General features: G+C 48.9%; 2 protein-coding genes across 2 annotated transcripts; both read left to right on the forward strand.

Moving 5' to 3' along the window:
• Positions 1–602: 602 nt before the first annotated feature.
• LOC129383841 (uncharacterized) lies at positions 603–3,143 on the forward strand. Its single transcript, XM_055068767.2, has 3 exons — positions 603–975; positions 1,848–1,999; positions 2,993–3,143. The coding sequence occupies exons 1-3, from the start codon at positions 835–837 to the stop codon at positions 3,141–3,143; spliced, it is 444 nt and encodes a 147-aa protein (XP_054924742.1). The 5' UTR covers positions 603–834.
• A 1,430-nt stretch (positions 3,144–4,573) lies between these two features.
• Positions 4,574–16,004, forward strand: LOC126527236 (sodium-dependent nutrient amino acid transporter 1-like). Its single transcript, XM_055068620.1, has 9 exons — positions 4,574–4,792; positions 6,902–7,005; positions 8,244–8,368; positions 9,451–9,551; positions 11,105–11,233; positions 12,285–12,384; positions 12,943–13,043; positions 13,574–13,732; positions 15,374–16,004. Exons 1-9 carry the CDS (start codon positions 4,697–4,699, stop codon positions 15,476–15,478), a joined length of 1,020 nt encoding a protein of 339 aa, XP_054924595.1. The 5' UTR covers positions 4,574–4,696; the 3' UTR covers positions 15,479–16,004.
• Positions 16,005–18,647: the final 2,643 nt, after the last annotated feature.

Consider the following 18,647-nt stretch of genomic DNA (forward strand, 5'->3'; position numbering starts at 1 on the left):
CCATGGGCCAACTGTAGTCCAGGACCTCACCTGTGCCTATAGGACTTGATCTTGCAATGCCGTCCGTGTGTCGTTTTCACCACACACAAAAAAAAAAAAAAACTGGCCCTGTGCTCGGTGGACTCGGCCCACACTGCAGTGTAATTTACACCCTTAAAAGTGGAAAAAGGGAGTACGTATCGGTCTGTAACTCGTACCCTTAGACCCGAAAAGGGTATAAGAGTGCGAGTCATAGGCAGATTTACACTTTTATTCACTTATAAGTGCGTGTAAGTTATTCAACAGTGCTGCAGTGTGCCCGGTTCCCGTTTTTTTGCCGACTCACTCTTGTGCGCGGGGTTCCTCGCCAACCGCTGCGCGCGCATTTTTCTCCCAATGTGCTCGTGGCAACTGCGGTTGTTAACTGCAGCGCATACGTTTATATCGCCTTCATTGCGACGTGCGAACGTGGCTGTATATACCGCACTTTGCCGTCGCACCGGTTGGCTTTTTCGGAAAATCGTGTATATTTATACTATATAAGCACGGCTATAGGGTGGCCGGTGGAGGACACAGAGACTTACACCGCGACACGACCACGTGTTCGGTCAACATTTTTTTTTCTTGGCTCGGTTATTGTTACGTAAAGCTGACCCCTATAGGCTATTTCCTTCCTCCGTGCCTGAGAGGCAGGTCGACATTGCCACACAAATCAGCCTCATTGCGCGAGAGTCCTTCGAAACAACCGATCGATAGAGCAGATCGAGCCATGACCTCAGGCGCGTGTATCATGCACGCTTACGCGTATGGTGCGCTGCAGGTGTGGAGGTGTGCGCGGGCCTGGTGAGCTTCCTGATGAGCGGCTACCTGCACGCGCTGCTGGCGCAGTCCCTGCTGCAGCTGCTCCTGTCCTTCACCGACTTCAACCTGGTGCCGCTGTCCGGATGCTACGGCTTCTGGGAGCAGCAGCTCGAGACCTGCTACAGGGCCGAGAGGGTATGTGCACCGAAATTAAACCCTGGGGGGTTTCTAAAGGTGCCATAACCACGACCTGATTGTGAGGCACGTCGTGTATAGTGGGGGACTGCGGGTTAGTTTCGACCACCTGGGGTACTTGGGGTACGACCACCTGGGGTACGCGCAGCTAAATTTGAGTATACACGGGCGTTCTTGCATTTCGCCCTCCGAGATCGGACGACGCGCGCCTGTCTTTCGACGACGCGCAGTGCCCATCTCGGAGGCCGTGTTCTGAGACGCCTTCAGCGAGAGGGTAAACCTTGCTATCGCTTTCAGTGCTTCGCCTTCGGGCGAAACCGCCAATTTCTTTTTCGTGCTGCGTTTCCACAATAGTTCGGAAGCACATTACTACTAACTGAAATTAATGCAGTCTGCGGAAGACTTTTGACTCCATATTTGTAGGATATGGTGCAAGGTGGACAGTCTTCTAGCGATAGGTTGTGCTTTTTATAGTGGCTGACTTCATTTCTGCAATTACAACGTGCTTCCATAAAGTAAAAAAAAAGATAATTGATGGCAGATAAGCGAACTTGTTAATCAATAATCATATTGCGTGATCGCGCATATCCGCTGCTGTGAAGCATGGTCAGCAAACAAGGTAAGTTTGTAATATTTTATCTTTGTTAACCCGAGGCATCCGGCGCAGAAACCTGTAGTCAAGTTCGCCGTTTTGGCGAAGCAGTTTTTACAACCGTAGATACTTCAGTTTATTAGAAGCGACGCTTTTTTAAACGTTATTTCTATGCGCTGTTTTACAATCGCTTTTTTTTTTGTCCTTGCGATCGATGTGCATGCCACTTACTGGTGCGTGAGAAGCAGTTCTCGCTAACGGGCTTCTCTGCAATATGCAGCGGCTGTGCGGGTTGCAACCCTCCGTGCAGCGCTCTGCACGGAAAGGCCACCAGAACCGCTCGTCGCTGCCTTTGCACATGCGACCGTTCAAGTACGACGACGCCGTCATGGACTGCGTCAACGTCACCGAGACAATGAGCGAGCACTTCTTGTGAGTCGTGCACTCGCTCGACTTCACTTGTTTGCATAGGTTCGAGCAAACGCTTTGTGCGTGCCACTGCAGTTCAAATCTGGACAGAACATATACAGAGCATTTAGCTGAGACGATACATACTAGTTAAGAAAAAAGTTAGGCATGAACAGGGACATAAGAAAGGATAAATGACAACACAGACGGTGTTTGTTTGTCTGTTTCGGATGTACTGCGACGTTGAGACGGTTAATGTTTAGTCTTCGCGGACCCCTCGATACATTTACACATCATTCAGGAACCATCCTCGTGGATGATCTTTCCTTTCTTTCTTCTTTCTTTTTTTGCTTTTTGCGCAGAAGCATGTAAAGAAAGACAAGCCTGTATTTGCTAAAACATGTTTGTGACTGTACGTGTTAAATTTAACACGTACAGAAAATTTTCTTTTATTCCCAAGCCATCTACGATTTGTGAGAACGTCTTTTCAAATTGCAGGCGTGAGGTTTCTGCTTTCAGTAAGAAAGTTGTTATTTTCAAGGCAGCACATCTGTAAATGCAGGTTGCAACACTGATACAAACAAAAGCACTTGAACTGCAGTTAAAAAGAAACATAAGGCTTTAGAAACTTTAACTTCCGCTTCTAGAAACGTGGGTTCTCAGGCTCGGCCGTGGCCTCCACCGAAGACACTGAGATCACGAACCACCGAGGCTTTTATTCTTCCTCCGGTGGAGCAAGGCCAGCTCTGACCGCTGGCTGTTTCGAGCGCGCGCACCGGAGTTCTGCAGGCCGTCACGCGCCACGGACAGCCGGCGAGACGCGTCCCACAGGCTTTGCTCGCGTTTGTCTCCGTTTCAGCGTTCTTACATCTGTCTATACAAATTGCGCATGCCTCTGCAACACGCTCTCTGACCCTGTTGTCTGAGGGCTGTGCTTCCTCAAAACGAACACACGTATCGAGATTTGTCGTTTCAGTTTTTACGCGTTTAGAATACATGCTCTGCGGATGCATGCAGCCACACGTCCGTGGGCCTCCGGTCGCACCGGCAGGTGTGGCGCGTGGGCAGCTTGCATTTCGAGCTCCTGCTGTGCCTGGGGCTCATGTGGGCGCTGCTGTACGTCTGCCTCGCGTCGGGCCTGCGAACGCCGGTGGGTACTGCGCTGTGAGGCTTGCTTTTCTATTGCGTCATGCAGATTATACGGACACTTGGAGGCGCATTTCTTCGCCGTTGGCGCCGCCACTGTCCAGGGTGTTGCACTGTCGCGGTCGATGGCGCATGCGCGGCCCTCATGCGGAGGGTTAGGTCTTCAGAAACGCGAGAGGTGCGCAATAGGTGGTGTTCAAATCCACGCCCCATTAGTGTTCCTGTATATGCTCCATACAGGAACACTACGCCCCATATAGTGTGACGCCTTCTCGATATAAGATTAGGATCTCAAAGGCTCTATGCTTTTGCTGGTTAAATGCGGCGGGAGCGATTTCGCGAGCAGGAAACACGTCGTATAGGCGTCGTGTTTTGGACATCATCTATGCGTCTCGCTGTGAAATCGGAGGCGGCGTTCAGGTTACATTCAGGTTCAGGCTTTCAAGTTCAGGTTACTGACATTAGCGTTCTGCGCGCGAACACTATAGCGCCTCCTAGCTACTTTGCAACTGTCTGCATAGCAAACACTGGTAAGTATGCAGTGGCCTTCAACGGACAGTAAATTTGACGCTACGAATGGCCGACGAGTTGTCCGTCGAATTCATCTCGTGCACCATCGACGCACGTCTCCTAGCTACAACGCCGTTAGCAGTGTTCCTCGACACGCCTGCGTAAGGTCTCTAGATGTGCAAGTTTCAAGGTGGGTCCGTTCTTTCATCTACATTAGCCGCCGTTGTCCTCATCCTCGCGCGTTGCCGCCATTGCCCATGATTGATTGGCTTAGTGCGGACACGTGGCACTTTCACGTGCTCGCGCTGATTACCAGCGCCCCCAAAAGGTCCCAAATGCTTTTTTTTTCTTTCTTTTCTTTTACGTGGGGTGGTTTACGCCAACTTACGCTTGAATAAAGATTTACTGCGCGGAATACAGTTTTAAGACGGGTATTGATAATAACAGCAGCAGGAGACAGGAAGATAGCTGTGTGCATCAGAGCAGGGATTTATACACCCCCCTCCCCAACACACCATAACACCTCCTCCCACAGGAGGATCGCGACATACCCCGAAAAATTATTTCAAACCCTTCCCCCACAATGTGGGGGCCCTTCCCCCACATTTAGCTCAATACACCCGTGTACTTATTATATTTAGGTGCACGTTAAAGAACCCCAGGTGGTCCAAATTTCCTGAGTCCCCCACTACGGCGTGCCTCTAATCAGATCGTGGTTTCAGCACGTAAAATCCCATAATTAAAAAAATATATAACCAGCAACTTGAATAGCTTTACGTTACAGCAACCCTGGTGTTCACTTAGGTTTCTTGTCCAAGTTAAATGAATGAATGAATCAACCAATCAGTCAATCAATTAGTCAATCAATCAGTCGTTTGTAGTCGTTCTATCTTCAGTACAAGTTTTATTAAGGCAGGACCCCAGAGCTCCAGCAATTGAATAGCAGTTGAATAGGACTGGCCTAGCTGCGCTAATAAATGCTGTAGCATTGAGTGAGGCGACACGGTGTCTGTGCTCACGTTCCAGCGCCTGTCCGTGGTCACGCTCCTGCCCATCGGGTTGACGATGACGCTCATGATCGAGACGCTGTGGAGAGAGGGCGCCACCTTCGGCATCTGGTTCATGCTGGTGCCTCACTGGCGGGAACTGCTACAGATCACGGTGATGTCTTTCTTCGTCTCGGTTTCACTTAGAGCGCCGCTCTTTTTAGGCGCCCGTTCCTTCGGCGAGCGTCGATGTTGCCCCTCGTAACCGAGCGAGCGAGCGCTGCGAAGAATGAAAGCGAACGCTGAGCGCAGCCGGAAATGAATAGCGAAGAGAGCCTGAAGAGGAAAGCGAAGGAGGCGGGTTTTGCGAAAGCGTGAGAAGAAAAGCGTAGGACCGCGCAAGGCGGGCTTTACGGCGACGACGGCTACGAGATGGCGCCAGAGTAGCACGCGTCGTCTGTATGGAAACAAAGCGCTGCATGAGCGGAGGTCTCTCTGCGGCGGCTGCTGTGAATCGCGCCCACGTGCTGCCTCTCGCGATCTCCCGATTAGCGAGGCTCAGTCGCGCCGGTCTTGGCTCCATTTGCGATGTGCCACTCGAGACAGATTGTCCGCGCCAGCCAATATATCACGAAATGAAAACACATATAGAGTTGCCCTCAAATTTCGCATCGGGGAGTATCGTAATCGTCGGTGAGCTTTTTTTTTTTTTTTACGTGCCAGTGTAGATGCCCCGTTTGTGAAATCGGCGAAATTATGTTACTCGCCGCGAAGGAAGAGATTATGTACCGGAGGAGGAAGGCGCCTGGAAGGAGCCTGGACGCCGCGCGGTGTTCGCCGTGCATGTTCGCAGCGTCCATATACATTTGCGCGTCGCGCAGTGAAACGTTACTGTAATTTTTGTTATCTTTACACTCTGATTCCACTTGAATCTTGAAGTTTTATGTCGTGTAAAAGTGCTAACTTGGGGCAAGTTGAACAGTTGGGGCCGTGTTCACTTTCTCCTAACCATCTCCGATGTTATCTTTTCGAAAAAAAAAAACTCTAGGAACAAGGGGATTTATCAAGTCCTTCATTAGGATCGATCGTCCGACTCTTAGGCTAAATAGCTTATTAGTCAAATTATTTTATGATTACTAGCCTATAATTGCTATCTGAAGCCATTTAAGATTTTCTGCCGCTGGTGTTAAGAGCAATTCCAGGAAGCTCGCTTAAGTGTCTCGTCTTTCCTGTGATTAAAGGGCGACGGCGACGAAATGTTGCACTTGGCTAGATTGTCTGTGAATCAGTACTAAATAAACTATTGAAGGAACCTTGTCAAAGCTACAGGGTTGCTAATTGTCTAATTTTCTTATTATCCTTTAAATGGCACCCACCATTTAAATGACACGCGCCAATGACACGCGCGTGCACCTTGTGGTGAGCATATATATACGACATAAATAGCAGCACATAACCTGGGATATTAGCGCATCGCAGCGAGCAGCAGTGGGCTCCACCAAATCTCGGAGCATCATTCCGATAAAAAAAAACAGCGCTGCAGCAGGACCCAAGGAAAAACAAAACAACTCACAAGCGCTGTCTTCGGTCCTGTTGCTGCGCCGTTTCTCTCAGAAGGATGCTAAACCAACTAACCCAACTTCGCACATGTGTACACTGCAGTCTCCGCGGCTATGCCGAGGAACCATGCTAGGACCATGCTCATTCTCAATGTACTGGGTCATACGCCACTTCCGGCAAGTGGTAATGGCGGTGCTTTCTTTTTCAGTTTCGGTATGAAGAGAGCGTCTTTTTCTTTTTTTGCAAACTGTTCGTGATGCATCCACTCGTACTTCAAACTTTTTTTTTCACGGAAGCTGAAGCGACGCTTCGCACACAGTTCGGTTATTATTATTATTATTATTATTATTATTATTATTATTATTATTATTATTATTATTATTATTATTATTATTATTATTATTATTACTTCTTTTGCAGTTGACCTTTAAAGTATTTCGAGCGCGTTTTCCGAAACACCTCGTACGCATGTGTTTTGTGTTTAGTTAACCGTATCGTCGTGATTTGCCAGCGTGTCAATTGAACTTCCTCTCGAAAGTTTGCGAATCAGCGACGCTCCAATACGGCATGGAATGCCTTAAATTCAAACTCAGGCTCTTAATGCTGTCCCACACAGAACCGATTGCGACTTCTTTCTAAAAGAGGTTTTCAAGCTCAAGATTTATTCTAAGGTGCTCAAATAAGGAAGTCCTTCGCCAATATTTTTTCGCACACAACGAAACAGGTGTGGACCCGCGCCGTGGAACAGGTGCTGTTCACCGTCGGCGTCAGCTACGGTCCGGTGGTCACCTTCGGCAGCTTCTGCCGCCGCTTCGAGAACGTGCACAGGTATGACCAGCACGAATCCGTCCTCTGCACAGCTTGCTTTAAACGGCGAGCGGCGTTTAAGCACGCGTTTTCGTAAATTGTTTGCTGCCAATTCCAAGTTATGTTATGGAGTAGACAAAAGAAAAGATGCCAGGGAGAAAGGGCGGGGGGGGGGGGGGGGGGGGGGCGACCTTATAACAGTTCGCTTCCCGAACCGTTATAGGACCCAAAGGACTAATAAGGCAGAATGGTTGTCATCGGAGCATGTGAACGCTCCTCTTCCGCCCAACCGGACACTTCTTCCGTAATTACCATCACTTGGGGACAGCGCGGAATGACGCTATACAGGGACGTACAAGACTGGACAACACGACACGTTCGTGTTACTTGGCTAGATATGAATAAATGAATGAATGAATGAATGAATGAATGAATTTATTTCTCCTGTTTACAACAGAAAGGAAGCAGAAGCTAAAGGCCATGTGGCCTGACGAAGGCTTCTGCTCCCACAGCAATTCGGCACGCAGGCCGTACGCAGCAACATGTATCATACATACATACTGAAATCAACTGGATAGTCGCGAGACAATAGTGTTTTCGTAAAACAAAACATGTATACAGGAAACCAACAGGATAATCAAAGTAAGATGCATTTTGTTTGAGACCAACCACAACCAGAAAACAAAAGAAACAAAAGAGTGACAACTTATATTGGGGTTCTAATCAGACGAACTCAATATTGTTCAGGATGAGAAAATTTTTGAATGATTCATTCGAATATTCTATAATTGCATCTTCAAAATCACGTAGGTGATATATATATAACTGCCTGCTTTCCTTGAGTGGCGCTGGCTAACACACCCAGGGCGAGTTGTTATGTACAACACACACACACACACACACACACACACACACACATATATATATATATATATATATATATATATATATATATATATATATATATATATATATATATATATATATATATATATATATATATATATATATAGTTTCATGACGAAGTAGAAGGACATTTCACTATCACATACTCTTTACAAGGTGTACAAAAAAACTTTAAGATATACACAATCTCAACCGACGATAGCGCAACTGAAGGGCCATCACCGCGCGAGCTGTGTATGCCTGGCTTTCCAATACTGTCCGTATCGCGCGTGTGAGAGTGATATGCCGCAGCCGGTGCGACGTATACAAAGCTCGGGTGCGTCACGTGGCTGCGCGCGCATCCCGATTCGCAGGGTGGTGTTCATGGTGACGTTGCTGACGCTCGCGGCGAGCCTGATGTATTCCATCATCGTGTTTTCGTCGCTGGGTAGCATGGCGCTCAGTCTCAACATCCCCGTCAAGGACGTCGTGCACGGAGGTACGCAACTGCGTCTAGGTTGCCCCCACGAGGGGGCACTCGCTGTTCGCGTTCGGCTGCCGAGCGGTCGCGTTCGACTGAGGTCGCGGATTCGACTCCCGGCCTCGCTTGCAGCGTTGCAATGAGCGGACGCGGTGTCCGGAAACGGCTCCTCGCCGAGACTTCGGTGCATTTAAATAAATCTCTTCAGTTGTCAAATATAACCCGCGGGTTTTAACGACGGCGTTCTCCATAGCCCAGGTGCAACTTTGGACGCATAAAACCTACCTGGTTAACACTCACTCACTCACACACTCACTCACTCACTCACTCACTCACTCACTCACTCACTCACTCACTCACTCACTCACTCACTCACTCACTCACTCACTCACTCAACCAATTAATGAACAGGTGCATATAATCGTCAGTCAGTCAACGAATAGACGTATAGTTTCGATGCATTTAGAGACTTGTGTCGTTTCTTCATCAATTACTTAATTTCTCGGGGAATTATTCCGCCAAGTAAAAATTAATTTCGTTCCGGTTCCCGAGCGGCAGCTGTCATATTTCAGCATTTATAGCAATGTGACCAGTCACCCCGAGTTAACATATTTTGGCAGTACCTGCGCGTCTCAACGTTTTCTTCTTTTCTAACGGAGGAACCTGGCAGCACATAGGGGCTGTATACGTTAAACTGTACAGTAAGTGTTGCTTGCCGCCAATTCTTGTGTTGTTTTTCATCGTCCCCACCGTCACCCCCTACCGCTGTCTTCTTTGGGCTGAGCAGACGCACTTGCTTTAGAGTGTCATAACAACTCTGGTGACTCGCAAGAGGGCAGGTGCTGTATCGTCATGTCGTTTTGTTGCTTGCCATCAGTGATGTTCTATCGGTATACTAGAACTGATGCTTCTTCTTTCGCTTCCTTTTATTCAGTATTGATTCACCAGTTGAATCTTTTGTATTTAGATGTGTGCTAAAGAGCGAACATTCTATTTTCCCCGCCTACGTGGTCTTCAAAGACCGCAGCATCAAAAAAAAAATTACAAATGAACAGGCTTACGCACACTTAGTTACGCTCGGTGTCGTCGACTGTGCGCAGGCCAGAGCGTGATATTCGTGGCGATGAGCAAGTACTCGGTGCACTGGATCTCCTCCAGCCTGTTCTTCCTCCTCGTCCTCATCGCCGGCACCAGCTCGCAGGTGAGCCGTCCAGCGGCAGCAACAGATGGCGCCACATCCTGATTGATGTTTGACAGGATCAAGCCGCGGTTATTCGGCGGCTGCTGTGTGTGTGTAGCTTATTTTCGCTAGCGTTCGCCTATAAGTTTTGCGCAGCGCTTGCATTATATGTAGTAGCCAACCGATACGGCACAATGACTGCCTCGACTGATTCATCAAGTCAGGTTCTTTGACTCCGTCTTGATTTCTCTTACGCGATTAGCAATATTTGCCTATGCTTTAGGCACGTTGAGCCTATCTGTTCTGTCTAGCCTCGGCCCCGAGTCGCCGAATAGTTTGGGTCACTAAATTATGCGGTCGCGGTCACGATGCCGTCGCGGTCGTTGCACTTTTCGCCATTCTTGCTTCGTCATCCGACTCTCGTCACGGTGTCATCATCACTCCATCGTCGTCATACTCTCGTCGTCATTCCATCGTCCTCATACCGATACCATGCAATCGTCGTCATATAGACCGTCGTCCGGTTGTTCCGTCATCGTCGTTCTAACTTCCTCATCTAACTCTCGTCACGCCATCTTCGTCACACAGTCGTCGTCATGGCATTGTCGTCGTGCGGTCATCGTCACGCTCCCGCGTTACCATCGTAATCGTTTCGGAAATGTCTTTCCGTTAGCTCCATAAGCCGTCGTCTTCATACTGTCTTCGTCGTTCCATCGACGTCATTCTGTATTAATCGTGCTGCCGTCATTCAATCGTGATTATGCCGCCGTTATCATCCCGTCGTCGTCGTCAGATCGTCATCGTCGTTCATTCGTTGTCATGCGGTCGTTGTCGTGCCTTCGTGGTCGTTCCATCGCAATCCCTACAGCTGCGTAATCCGGCTGTCATCATACCGTCGTTGTTACGCCACTGTCGTCGTACACTCTTCGAGACACAGTCGTCTTTATGCGCTCGTCGTCATGTTGTCGTCGTTATGCCATTGACATCATTTTAGAATCGTCGTGCCGCATTCGTCTTTCCGTCGACGCCGTTCCTTCTTCGTCATTCCATCGTCGTCGTTCTGCAGCCGTCGTCGCCCATAACCTTGGCAAGCGAGTGTCGTAGCAAAGTGAGCCGATACAGGAGACGGCGTACGTCGCACGTGAGCGCGAAAGCAACGGAGGTATCAGAATGACCACTGCGCACTGGCGTATCAATAGGGGGGGCCGGGGGGCCGTGGGCCCCGGGTGCAAGGGGCCTGTGGAGGGAGGGGGGGTGTCATATACGTCTGAAGACACCCCTCTTTCCGCCGGCTACACCCGGGGGGGGGGGGGGAGAGGGTGACAGAAGACCTATGGGCCCCGGGTGCCAGACGACCTAGCTACGCCACTGCCACTGCGGATTCTGAATAGGCGTGTCTTCAGCAGTACGGTACGTCACTACGTAATAGCTTGAATGTTAATCGCATTACCGTCGACAGTCATCGTGAGATGAGTTCTGGCGGAATTTTTTTCCTCCAGAGTCGCGACGTTGTCGTGGCTCCACGCCTACGGTTGGGGACCGCGTAACGCCCTTTCGTTCACGCGTCTGCGCAGCTGTCGATGGTCGACGTGGCGCTGAACCACTGGGCCGACTGCTGCATGCTGGTGCAGCGGAACCGGCGACACTTCGCGGTCGGCTACTGCGTCGTCGCTTTCCTGATCGGTCTGCCTTTCGTCACCGAGGTATGCGGCGAGATATAGTTGCGAGCGCTTATTTTTGCCAACACGCAAAACTCTGTTGCGCTTCGAAATGCTGTTGACATCGCGTTATTTGCTTCTGGTGAAAAGTCGTATATTAGCTTACCGAGAAGCATTATCTGCCGCTCATCAAGATCATTGCGGCAGGCAGCTCGTAGCTATAGTTTCGTGTCTCGCCTGGATTGGGTCTTATTCTACAAAATCAAAATGCCTCTGGGGATGTCATTCGAACCAGGGTTCCCCAGCGCGATAGCTGGACGCTCTATACCCGTTATGCCCCAGAGGCAGACGTGGAACGAGTAAATAATTGTTGACCTTAACCCCTCTCTTCTTTCGTGGCAGCTAACGCAGTGAGATGATTGGCACGTGCTTCACGTTGCGTATAGAAAGGAAATTTGCCCATAAAAGCGAGGACAGCTTTGCGCGCGCGCAAGTTCTCCCCCGTGGCTCCGGGGTGTGAGCTTGTAACGCTTATAACTTACGGGGTTGCACCTCAAGCTGTACTTATAAGCAGTACTGAATGACAACGTGATGCCAGGGCTCATTTAATGTGCGTAATACTATCCTTTGTGTTTGACCTTTGGTGAGTGTTTATGATTGTTTGTGTCGAAGACCGGCAACAAATAAGTAAGATAAAAAAAATCGTGCTGTAATTTTTATGGCATCAGGCTGTTGCGCTTGGGGGACGAGGTTCGAGCCAACAACCGGCCTTTGACTGCATTTATTTAATTTTCATTAAAGGCGCCATAAACAAAGCGAGACAGGAACCTACCTATACCTACCGCAAGGTTCTTGTTCTGATGAATTGTAAGGCGTCTGCATTGTCCCTCGCTGCTTATACGTGGTGCCGTCTGCACACCTTCCTTGTTTCTTCTATATATGCTGTCTGCTCCAAATATAAGTTTAGTTGGGAGTTAGCGCTCGTCCCGTGTCTGCCTTCTCTCGTCTCCTCTTGAGGTCTGTGATTGTTAAACCTAGTTATTAGTCACGAATATGGGTGCATACCAAGTGTGCGCCCTACTACCACTGCATGCAGGCGGGCCTGTACCTGGTGCAGCTGGTGGACAGCCAAGTGGTCGGCTTCCTGCTCAGCTACGTGGCCTTCTTCGAGCTGCTCGCAGTCATGTGGATATACGGTGCGCCCGTGGGCTGCGCTTCCGCGTAGAACGAGGCCAGGGGCGCTTTGAACCGTGACGTCAAGTGGAAAGTCCCAGAGCCAGTGCATTTCAGTAGCACAATCCGAGAAAAGATTCGCACCCTTTGGAGTTTGTTCTGTCCTCAAACAAAAATAGCCATCTGTCTTGCGCGTACTTACTTTCTTTACGCTGCGCTACCGATACTTTCTGGTCATGCGTGTATCTAAGCGTGACGTGGCGTCTCTGAAAAGAAATTGGCGAGCGCGCTAAGTGTTACACAAAGAAAATTCTGCTGATATTTATGTTAAAATGGCAAAATTTCGCCTCGCTGATCAGGGAGCGAAGAAACGGAGTGAATTAAAGTAAACAAGAAAAAGCTGTCTGCAGGTGCCTTTATCGTCTTGTAGTTTGCTTTTGTGATTGACAGTAGCGAGAGTATACGCTCGCCCGGCTATCGCACAAGTTATCGCCAGTGCAGGCGGAAAGCGCGACGAACCTGCGTCGCGTAACGTGTGCAAACGGCGTTCTCGTTTATTCGCGACTGTCCGATCGGCGCAGGCCTGGAGCACTTGAAGCTGGACGTGATGCTGATGCACGGCGAGCTGTCGGCGGTTAAGCTGGAGTGCGCCTGGTGCGTCGTCGTCCCCGCCGCTTTGGCCGTGAGTTCCACTCGGTTGCGCTCTCGTGCAACTGAACTGATACCAACTGCTTGTTACTACTACTACTACAACTACAACTACTAATAGTCCTGGCGGTGGCGCCGACAAAAGTAGAAACAGCAGCTGAACAACACTGAGTAACTTTTTTTTTATTTGTTTTACGTGCCGATACCACGATCTGGTTATGAGGCAGGGATATAGTGGGGGGCCTACAAGTCTTAATGCACGGTACCACACGAGCGTTCTTGCGTTCCGCACCGATCGGAATGCGGCTGCCATGGAAAGTTAGCGCTGTGTGTGTGTGTGTGTGTGTGTGTGTGTCAGATGTGCCTTTCTGTTGTCCCTGTCGTTCAACTTGCGCTACATCAAAAAGCCGTAGATTGGCCTACCGCGGCGGGTAGGTCACGCGCCGTGACGCCGACTTTGGCGATATAATCTCTGGTGGTCTGTGGGCTCTGCAGCATTTCAGGCGCACCAACAACAACGCGTCGCACCTCGCAAGTGTACACTGGACTGGCTCGCGTACGCAGGTGAGCCTGGTGACGAGCCTGCTCTCCGGCTGCAGCTCCCTGCGACTGGGTCCCATCCAGTTCCCGGTGCACGTCTGCTACGTCGGCTGGAGCCTCGTCATCGTCGGCGCCCTGCAGGTGCCGCTGTGGGCGGTGCTGGAGGCCATCCGGAACCAGGCCGTGAGTGGTATCAGCACAAATGGGACGGTGGCGCGCGATCAGATGTGCGGTGGCTGACGCAGTTCTATAGGATGCCAGGGCGCAGAGAAGGCGAGACAGTGCTACAGAGAAACCGACTGCCAGCTCGTAAAAGAAAATGACGTATTGGAGCGGTCGTCGTTCAAGAGTGCTCCAGTTCAGCTACCGAGGTTATATGTAAGACAGCGTCAGCTATAGTGCTGGCATGAGCGTGCTTCACCAGCGATGTAGTAACGAAGCCTCGTTATCAGTTATCGTTCACGCCTGAAATCGTAGCACTAGCAGAGCGGAGCGTTTTCGAACGATTGGCTTGTGCGTAACAAGACGCATGTAATTAACTAAACGTAATTAATACCAGCTAATTGTAATTATCTAGATTAATTCTTTTTTTCTTACTCGGTAATGGTCACCGTAATTCAGAGACATTTTTCAGTGCCGTATCATGCGAGCTAGCGAATACAGTTACGACTACGGCGTTTTTGACTGTTCCCCAAAGCGCGTACAGTGTGCTCCAACGAGCCTCAAATTGTTCTGTTATGTATGACTCCTCCCGAAGCTAAAGCTGACCATGGCACTTGCCTCTTTTTCTTAACCGCGGACAACTTCTTGTGGCTATAAAAGCGAATCTGCACGAGCTGCGGTGTCGGTGTATACGATGTATAGCTCTCTGCGTCGTAATATTCGAAAGTCATTTGTGTTACGAGTTTGTCACAAGTCTCTGAAGCGAGTTACACGAGTACATAACAGTCGGTAGACGATGCTAATGCTGTAAATTGCGTATGAGAAATGCGCAAAAAGTGTTGCATGCCTGCGACAATCACTCAAGTGCCAAAACCCGAGAGAAAGCTAAAGGAATAGAGGTTGACACTGTGACACTGTAATGTTACCTCTTTTTTTTTTCAAATTATATATGCTAGAGCAACCAAATACTTCTTTTGTTTTCATTAAACAAAGAAACAAAATATACGAACAACTTCGACCGAGTCGAATCACAACCCGATTTCCAGCCAACCTGCCAGCACGACAAACCTATCGCCCCGGCACCCCTCGAAAGGCAGGCACTTTTCAGGAAACACCTTCAGCTCCTGAATATGACTTATCAGATGTCGCCAGGATGTTCTGTGAATATCACCTACACGCTTCGTACAACGTCAGAATAGAACGACAAAGAATAGAACGAAAGACAGAATAGAATAGAACGACAAAGACAGAATAGAACCACACTTGCGTTAGCAGCGCATGCGACGCCAGCGACGCCGCTGCAGCACGTACTTTTCCAAGAGCTGACGTCACGCGCATGCGCCGAGGTCGATGCCGGAGTTCTACTTTGGCAAGCCACGTGATCCTCCCCCGGTTAGCGCGGCAGCTTGCTTATTCGGCACCGACCTTGAAAGCGCATTCTCCAGTACTTAATTAGAAATCACACGCAGCGTGAGCTGCGAAAGGAGCTTAACACCCGTTTAGATGTCTAAAGTAGCTGAAGGTTGTTTTTTTTTTTTTTTTTTGATGTGGATGCGAATCTTAAAACTAGCCGAAGCCCATATGTTCTATGTACCCTTATACGGCACATGCGTGCCTACACCCACGTGTTCACAGGCCCGCTGTCGCTTGCGCTTTTTGTAGAAACTGGAGCAGTGTCTCGTTCCCGCGTCAACCATCGAGCTGGGCCTGGCGGCCATGTCGAGCTCGGAGCCGACGCAGTCGCCCACAGCGCACCGCCGCTTCTGACTCTCGCCGCAGCTGTCAAACGGCTGCGCAGACTGGACCGGACCGCCGACCTTCGGGTTACATTTCGTTATATACTGATGATGGCGCACTAAAAGAGGTTGCGCGAGGAACGCGCTTTTTGTGGTGGATGGTCTCTGAGGGAAGTATATCTGCACCAGAAATTCATGTGCTATATGATCGATTCGCTGACATTGGTCGAAGAGATCTCGGGTACCACGAGAAACGCCGTATATATATATATAGTGGTGATCTTCTGATTATATTGACTGCAGTTGGTGGCACTTTGCGCAAATACAAGACACTGTACGCGAGCCTCTCTGCATTTCTACTCCATCGGGAATGCGACCGCCGTAGCACGAATTCGAACCCGCGACCTCGTGCACAGCAGGAGACACCAATGAGTCACTGCGGCGCTTCAAAGAACGCTTTTGCGGACAAAGGCTTCAGTGTGAGATGTTTGCAACCAAAATTTATATGCGCCGATTGATTGATTGATTGATTGATTGATTGATTGATTGATTGATTGATTGATTGATTGATTGATTGATTGATTGATTGAGCGATCGATCAGAGGCGACAGCGCTGCGACGACACGAACTGCTGCTGCGGACGGCGGCGCAAGGTGAATTGATATGACCCAAAAAAACTACTACAGGTGGGGCGCCAGGTGCGATGGCGATGTTCCGATCACTATAAGCCGTTATCGCTCTTTAGCGCATTATCCGTCCGCGCCGAACCATCATCGACCGTGATCGACCGTACTCCGGCGGCAGCTGGGTATGGCGCGACCGCGTGGGCCCTACATAACTTGAAAGCGATCTGCGATGGGGACAGACTTCGCCGAGTACTGATAGCTTCGTGTGCGCTGTGTTGTCACCGCTTAGTTTGCGTTGAAGCGAGAGGCATCACGAAGGTCCATTCGCTCGCTGCTGCAGGTCCCATCTTGAAACCTATACCGTGTTACGCGACGGACGGACGGGTTTCCTCGTTGGGTAGGCATAGAACTGATCACGCATTTAAAACTGGGAATAACGGAATAACGGAAATAACGAAGTAAGTGAACTTCCTCTTGAAATCCCCATAGAAATTGATATTGCATAATACACAACAATGGATATAACAAAGTAATTGATATAACGAAGTGATTTTGCTACCGCCTTCAACTTTTTGATAACGAGGTTTTACTATATAACCCACAGGATATTTCAACTATGACACAACTCAAGATACAACACTGCATTAGATCGATATGACGGCGCGCTATATAACAGAAGAAAGCCCAAGACAGGAGTGCCAAAAAAAAAAAAGACCTGATCCATGCTAACTATAAGGTGTCATCGAAATTTAGACAGCGGAATAAGAATTTTTCCTACGAATGCACGGCAATAACGTTGCTGTTGATGATGACATTGAAGTGGCAATGATTAACGCTATTTGCGAAGTGTAACTAGGGTTTAATGCGTTTTCACATCATAAACGAGGCGTTAATTGCAAGGAAATGACCTTAATCAAGTTTTCTTTTGTTGAACATGTTTTAAGTACAAACCTAGAAACGCTGTTTGTACGCTTCTAGGGAAACTGTGGTTAAATATGCGTGGCGTAATCAGGTTTGGTGGTTGATATTTACTGCGTGCATTGTTCGTTTGTGTGCGCGCGCTGTTTTTAGACGATGCATAATTGATATCGCAATTTCTGTCTTTGAGCCGTAATACTCGAAGGGGGGGGTACTTGCACAATAGATTAATAAAAGAAAAGTTTACTAATAAAATGTTTAAATAATTACTTAATTTACTGCATGTAATGCAATTTCAGACTCGTAGCTGGTAAATTCGCAAGGCAATTGATATCCATTAGCAACTAATTGTGAGGATATGACACCAGTGTTGTAAATATTGAGATGTCCATTTCTAAAGTGTTATCCATTATCGTTCCAGTTATTTCTTGTGCTTCAATGCACGGAACAGCGTTTTGTTAGTGAGGGAAACTGCACTACCATTTTATTACAAGCCTAACGGCGCCTATTTGGAAACCTGTAGCATCGGCTGGATTCGAACCATCGGGAGGAGATTCGGCTGGATGGTGTTAATCCCATAACCAAACTTTATTTAGCTAGCAGAAACCGTTGTACGCACACAGATGGAATAAGGTAATAGCCTGCCTAAACTTCCAACAAAGCCTTTGTTACTGGGATCGTTTTATTTATACGAATAGCGAGATGGCAAAAGGAACAGAAGATGACAAGCGCCGCAGGTAACGAAGTGAGGGCGAGGGCACGGCTTTTTGCAACAGGGCAGTGTGACATTTCGTGTTGCTTGGCTCAGCGTTACGATTCAGCGCTTCAATTTTCCCTTTCATTGACTTTCCCAGGAAAGGTTTGCCGTATTCAGTGTGTCCGTGCGTCGAGCTGTCGAATGATTTGCCCTCGCTCTGCTGGCCTCCCGATTCTGGCAGTTCGATCCGCGGACAAGGACGAATTTCTGTTCAATTGCAAAGCTTTCTTTCTGTCGAACCCGCACGTGCCGGTTCCCTTTGTATAGCGTCGTGCTGCTGTCGCGTGGATGGCAATTTTTTTCCCCTCCCATTTCGTTAACATTCCGCCACATCGCGGGCTTCAAGGGAACCATTATTGCTGGGCGCGGTTGGTAATCCATACCTGAAAACATAAGACAGCGCGAAATTACACGAAGTGAAAAAATATTAAGACAGGACGGTCAAGTCGCTGAACTATCGAGGAATGCAATTTTACTGTAAGCGCATGTTTAAATGCCCTCAAAATAACGCGACAGCTACTAAAGAAAAAAAAATGACACCATACTTCCTTAATATTAGCAGCAAGCGATTATAGTAATCTCTTGGTGGGCCTCGGCAGAACTGATCTGACACGCCGTGATGGCGCAGTATATATCCCGTGGAGTTCTGCTAGAGAGCACGAGGTCGCGGGTACGATCCCACCTGCTGCGGCATCATTTCGATGGGGGCTAAATGCAAGAACACTCGTGGTGCTTTACACCGCGCGTTAAAGAACCCCAGCTGGTCAACATTATTACGGAGGCACCACTGTTACGTGCCTTAGTGTTGCTTTGGGACGGGATATAGACAACGCGACCCGAGGGTTCGCGAGTTTGCATCGTGACACACATGCAAACAAACAGCTCGAGAGGGCATTCGA

The sequence above is a fragment of the Dermacentor andersoni genome, chromosome 9, assembly GCF_023375885.2.
Source record: "Dermacentor andersoni chromosome 9, qqDerAnde1_hic_scaffold, whole genome shotgun sequence".
Lineage (NCBI taxonomy): Eukaryota > Metazoa > Arthropoda > Arachnida > Ixodida > Ixodidae > Dermacentor > Dermacentor andersoni.

What these genes read in the sequence shown, in the direction of transcription:
- LOC129383841 (XM_055068767.2), top strand. Translation starts at nt 835, where the DNA reads ATGAGCGGCTACCTGCACGCGCTGCTGGCGCAGTCCCTGCTGCAGCTG. An exon ending in CCTGCTACAGGGCCGAGAGG is followed by an intron (nt 976 to 1,847) that starts GTATGTGCACCG and finishes TGCAATATGCAG; the next exon opens with CGGCTGTGCGGGTTGCAACC. An exon ending in ACAATGAGCGAGCACTTCTT is followed by an intron (nt 2,000 to 2,992) that starts GTGAGTCGTGCA and finishes GGATGCATGCAG; the next exon opens with CCACACGTCCGTGGGCCTCC.
- LOC126527236 (XM_055068620.1), top strand. Translation starts at nt 4,697, where the DNA reads ATGACGCTCATGATCGAGACGCTGTGGAGAGAGGGCGCCACCTTCGGC. An exon ending in GGGAACTGCTACAGATCACG is followed by an intron (nt 4,793 to 6,901) that starts GTGATGTCTTTC and finishes ACAACGAAACAG; the next exon opens with GTGTGGACCCGCGCCGTGGA. An exon ending in TCGCCGGCACCAGCTCGCAG is followed by an intron (nt 9,552 to 11,104) that starts GTGAGCCGTCCA and finishes GCGTCTGCGCAG; the next exon opens with CTGTCGATGGTCGACGTGGC.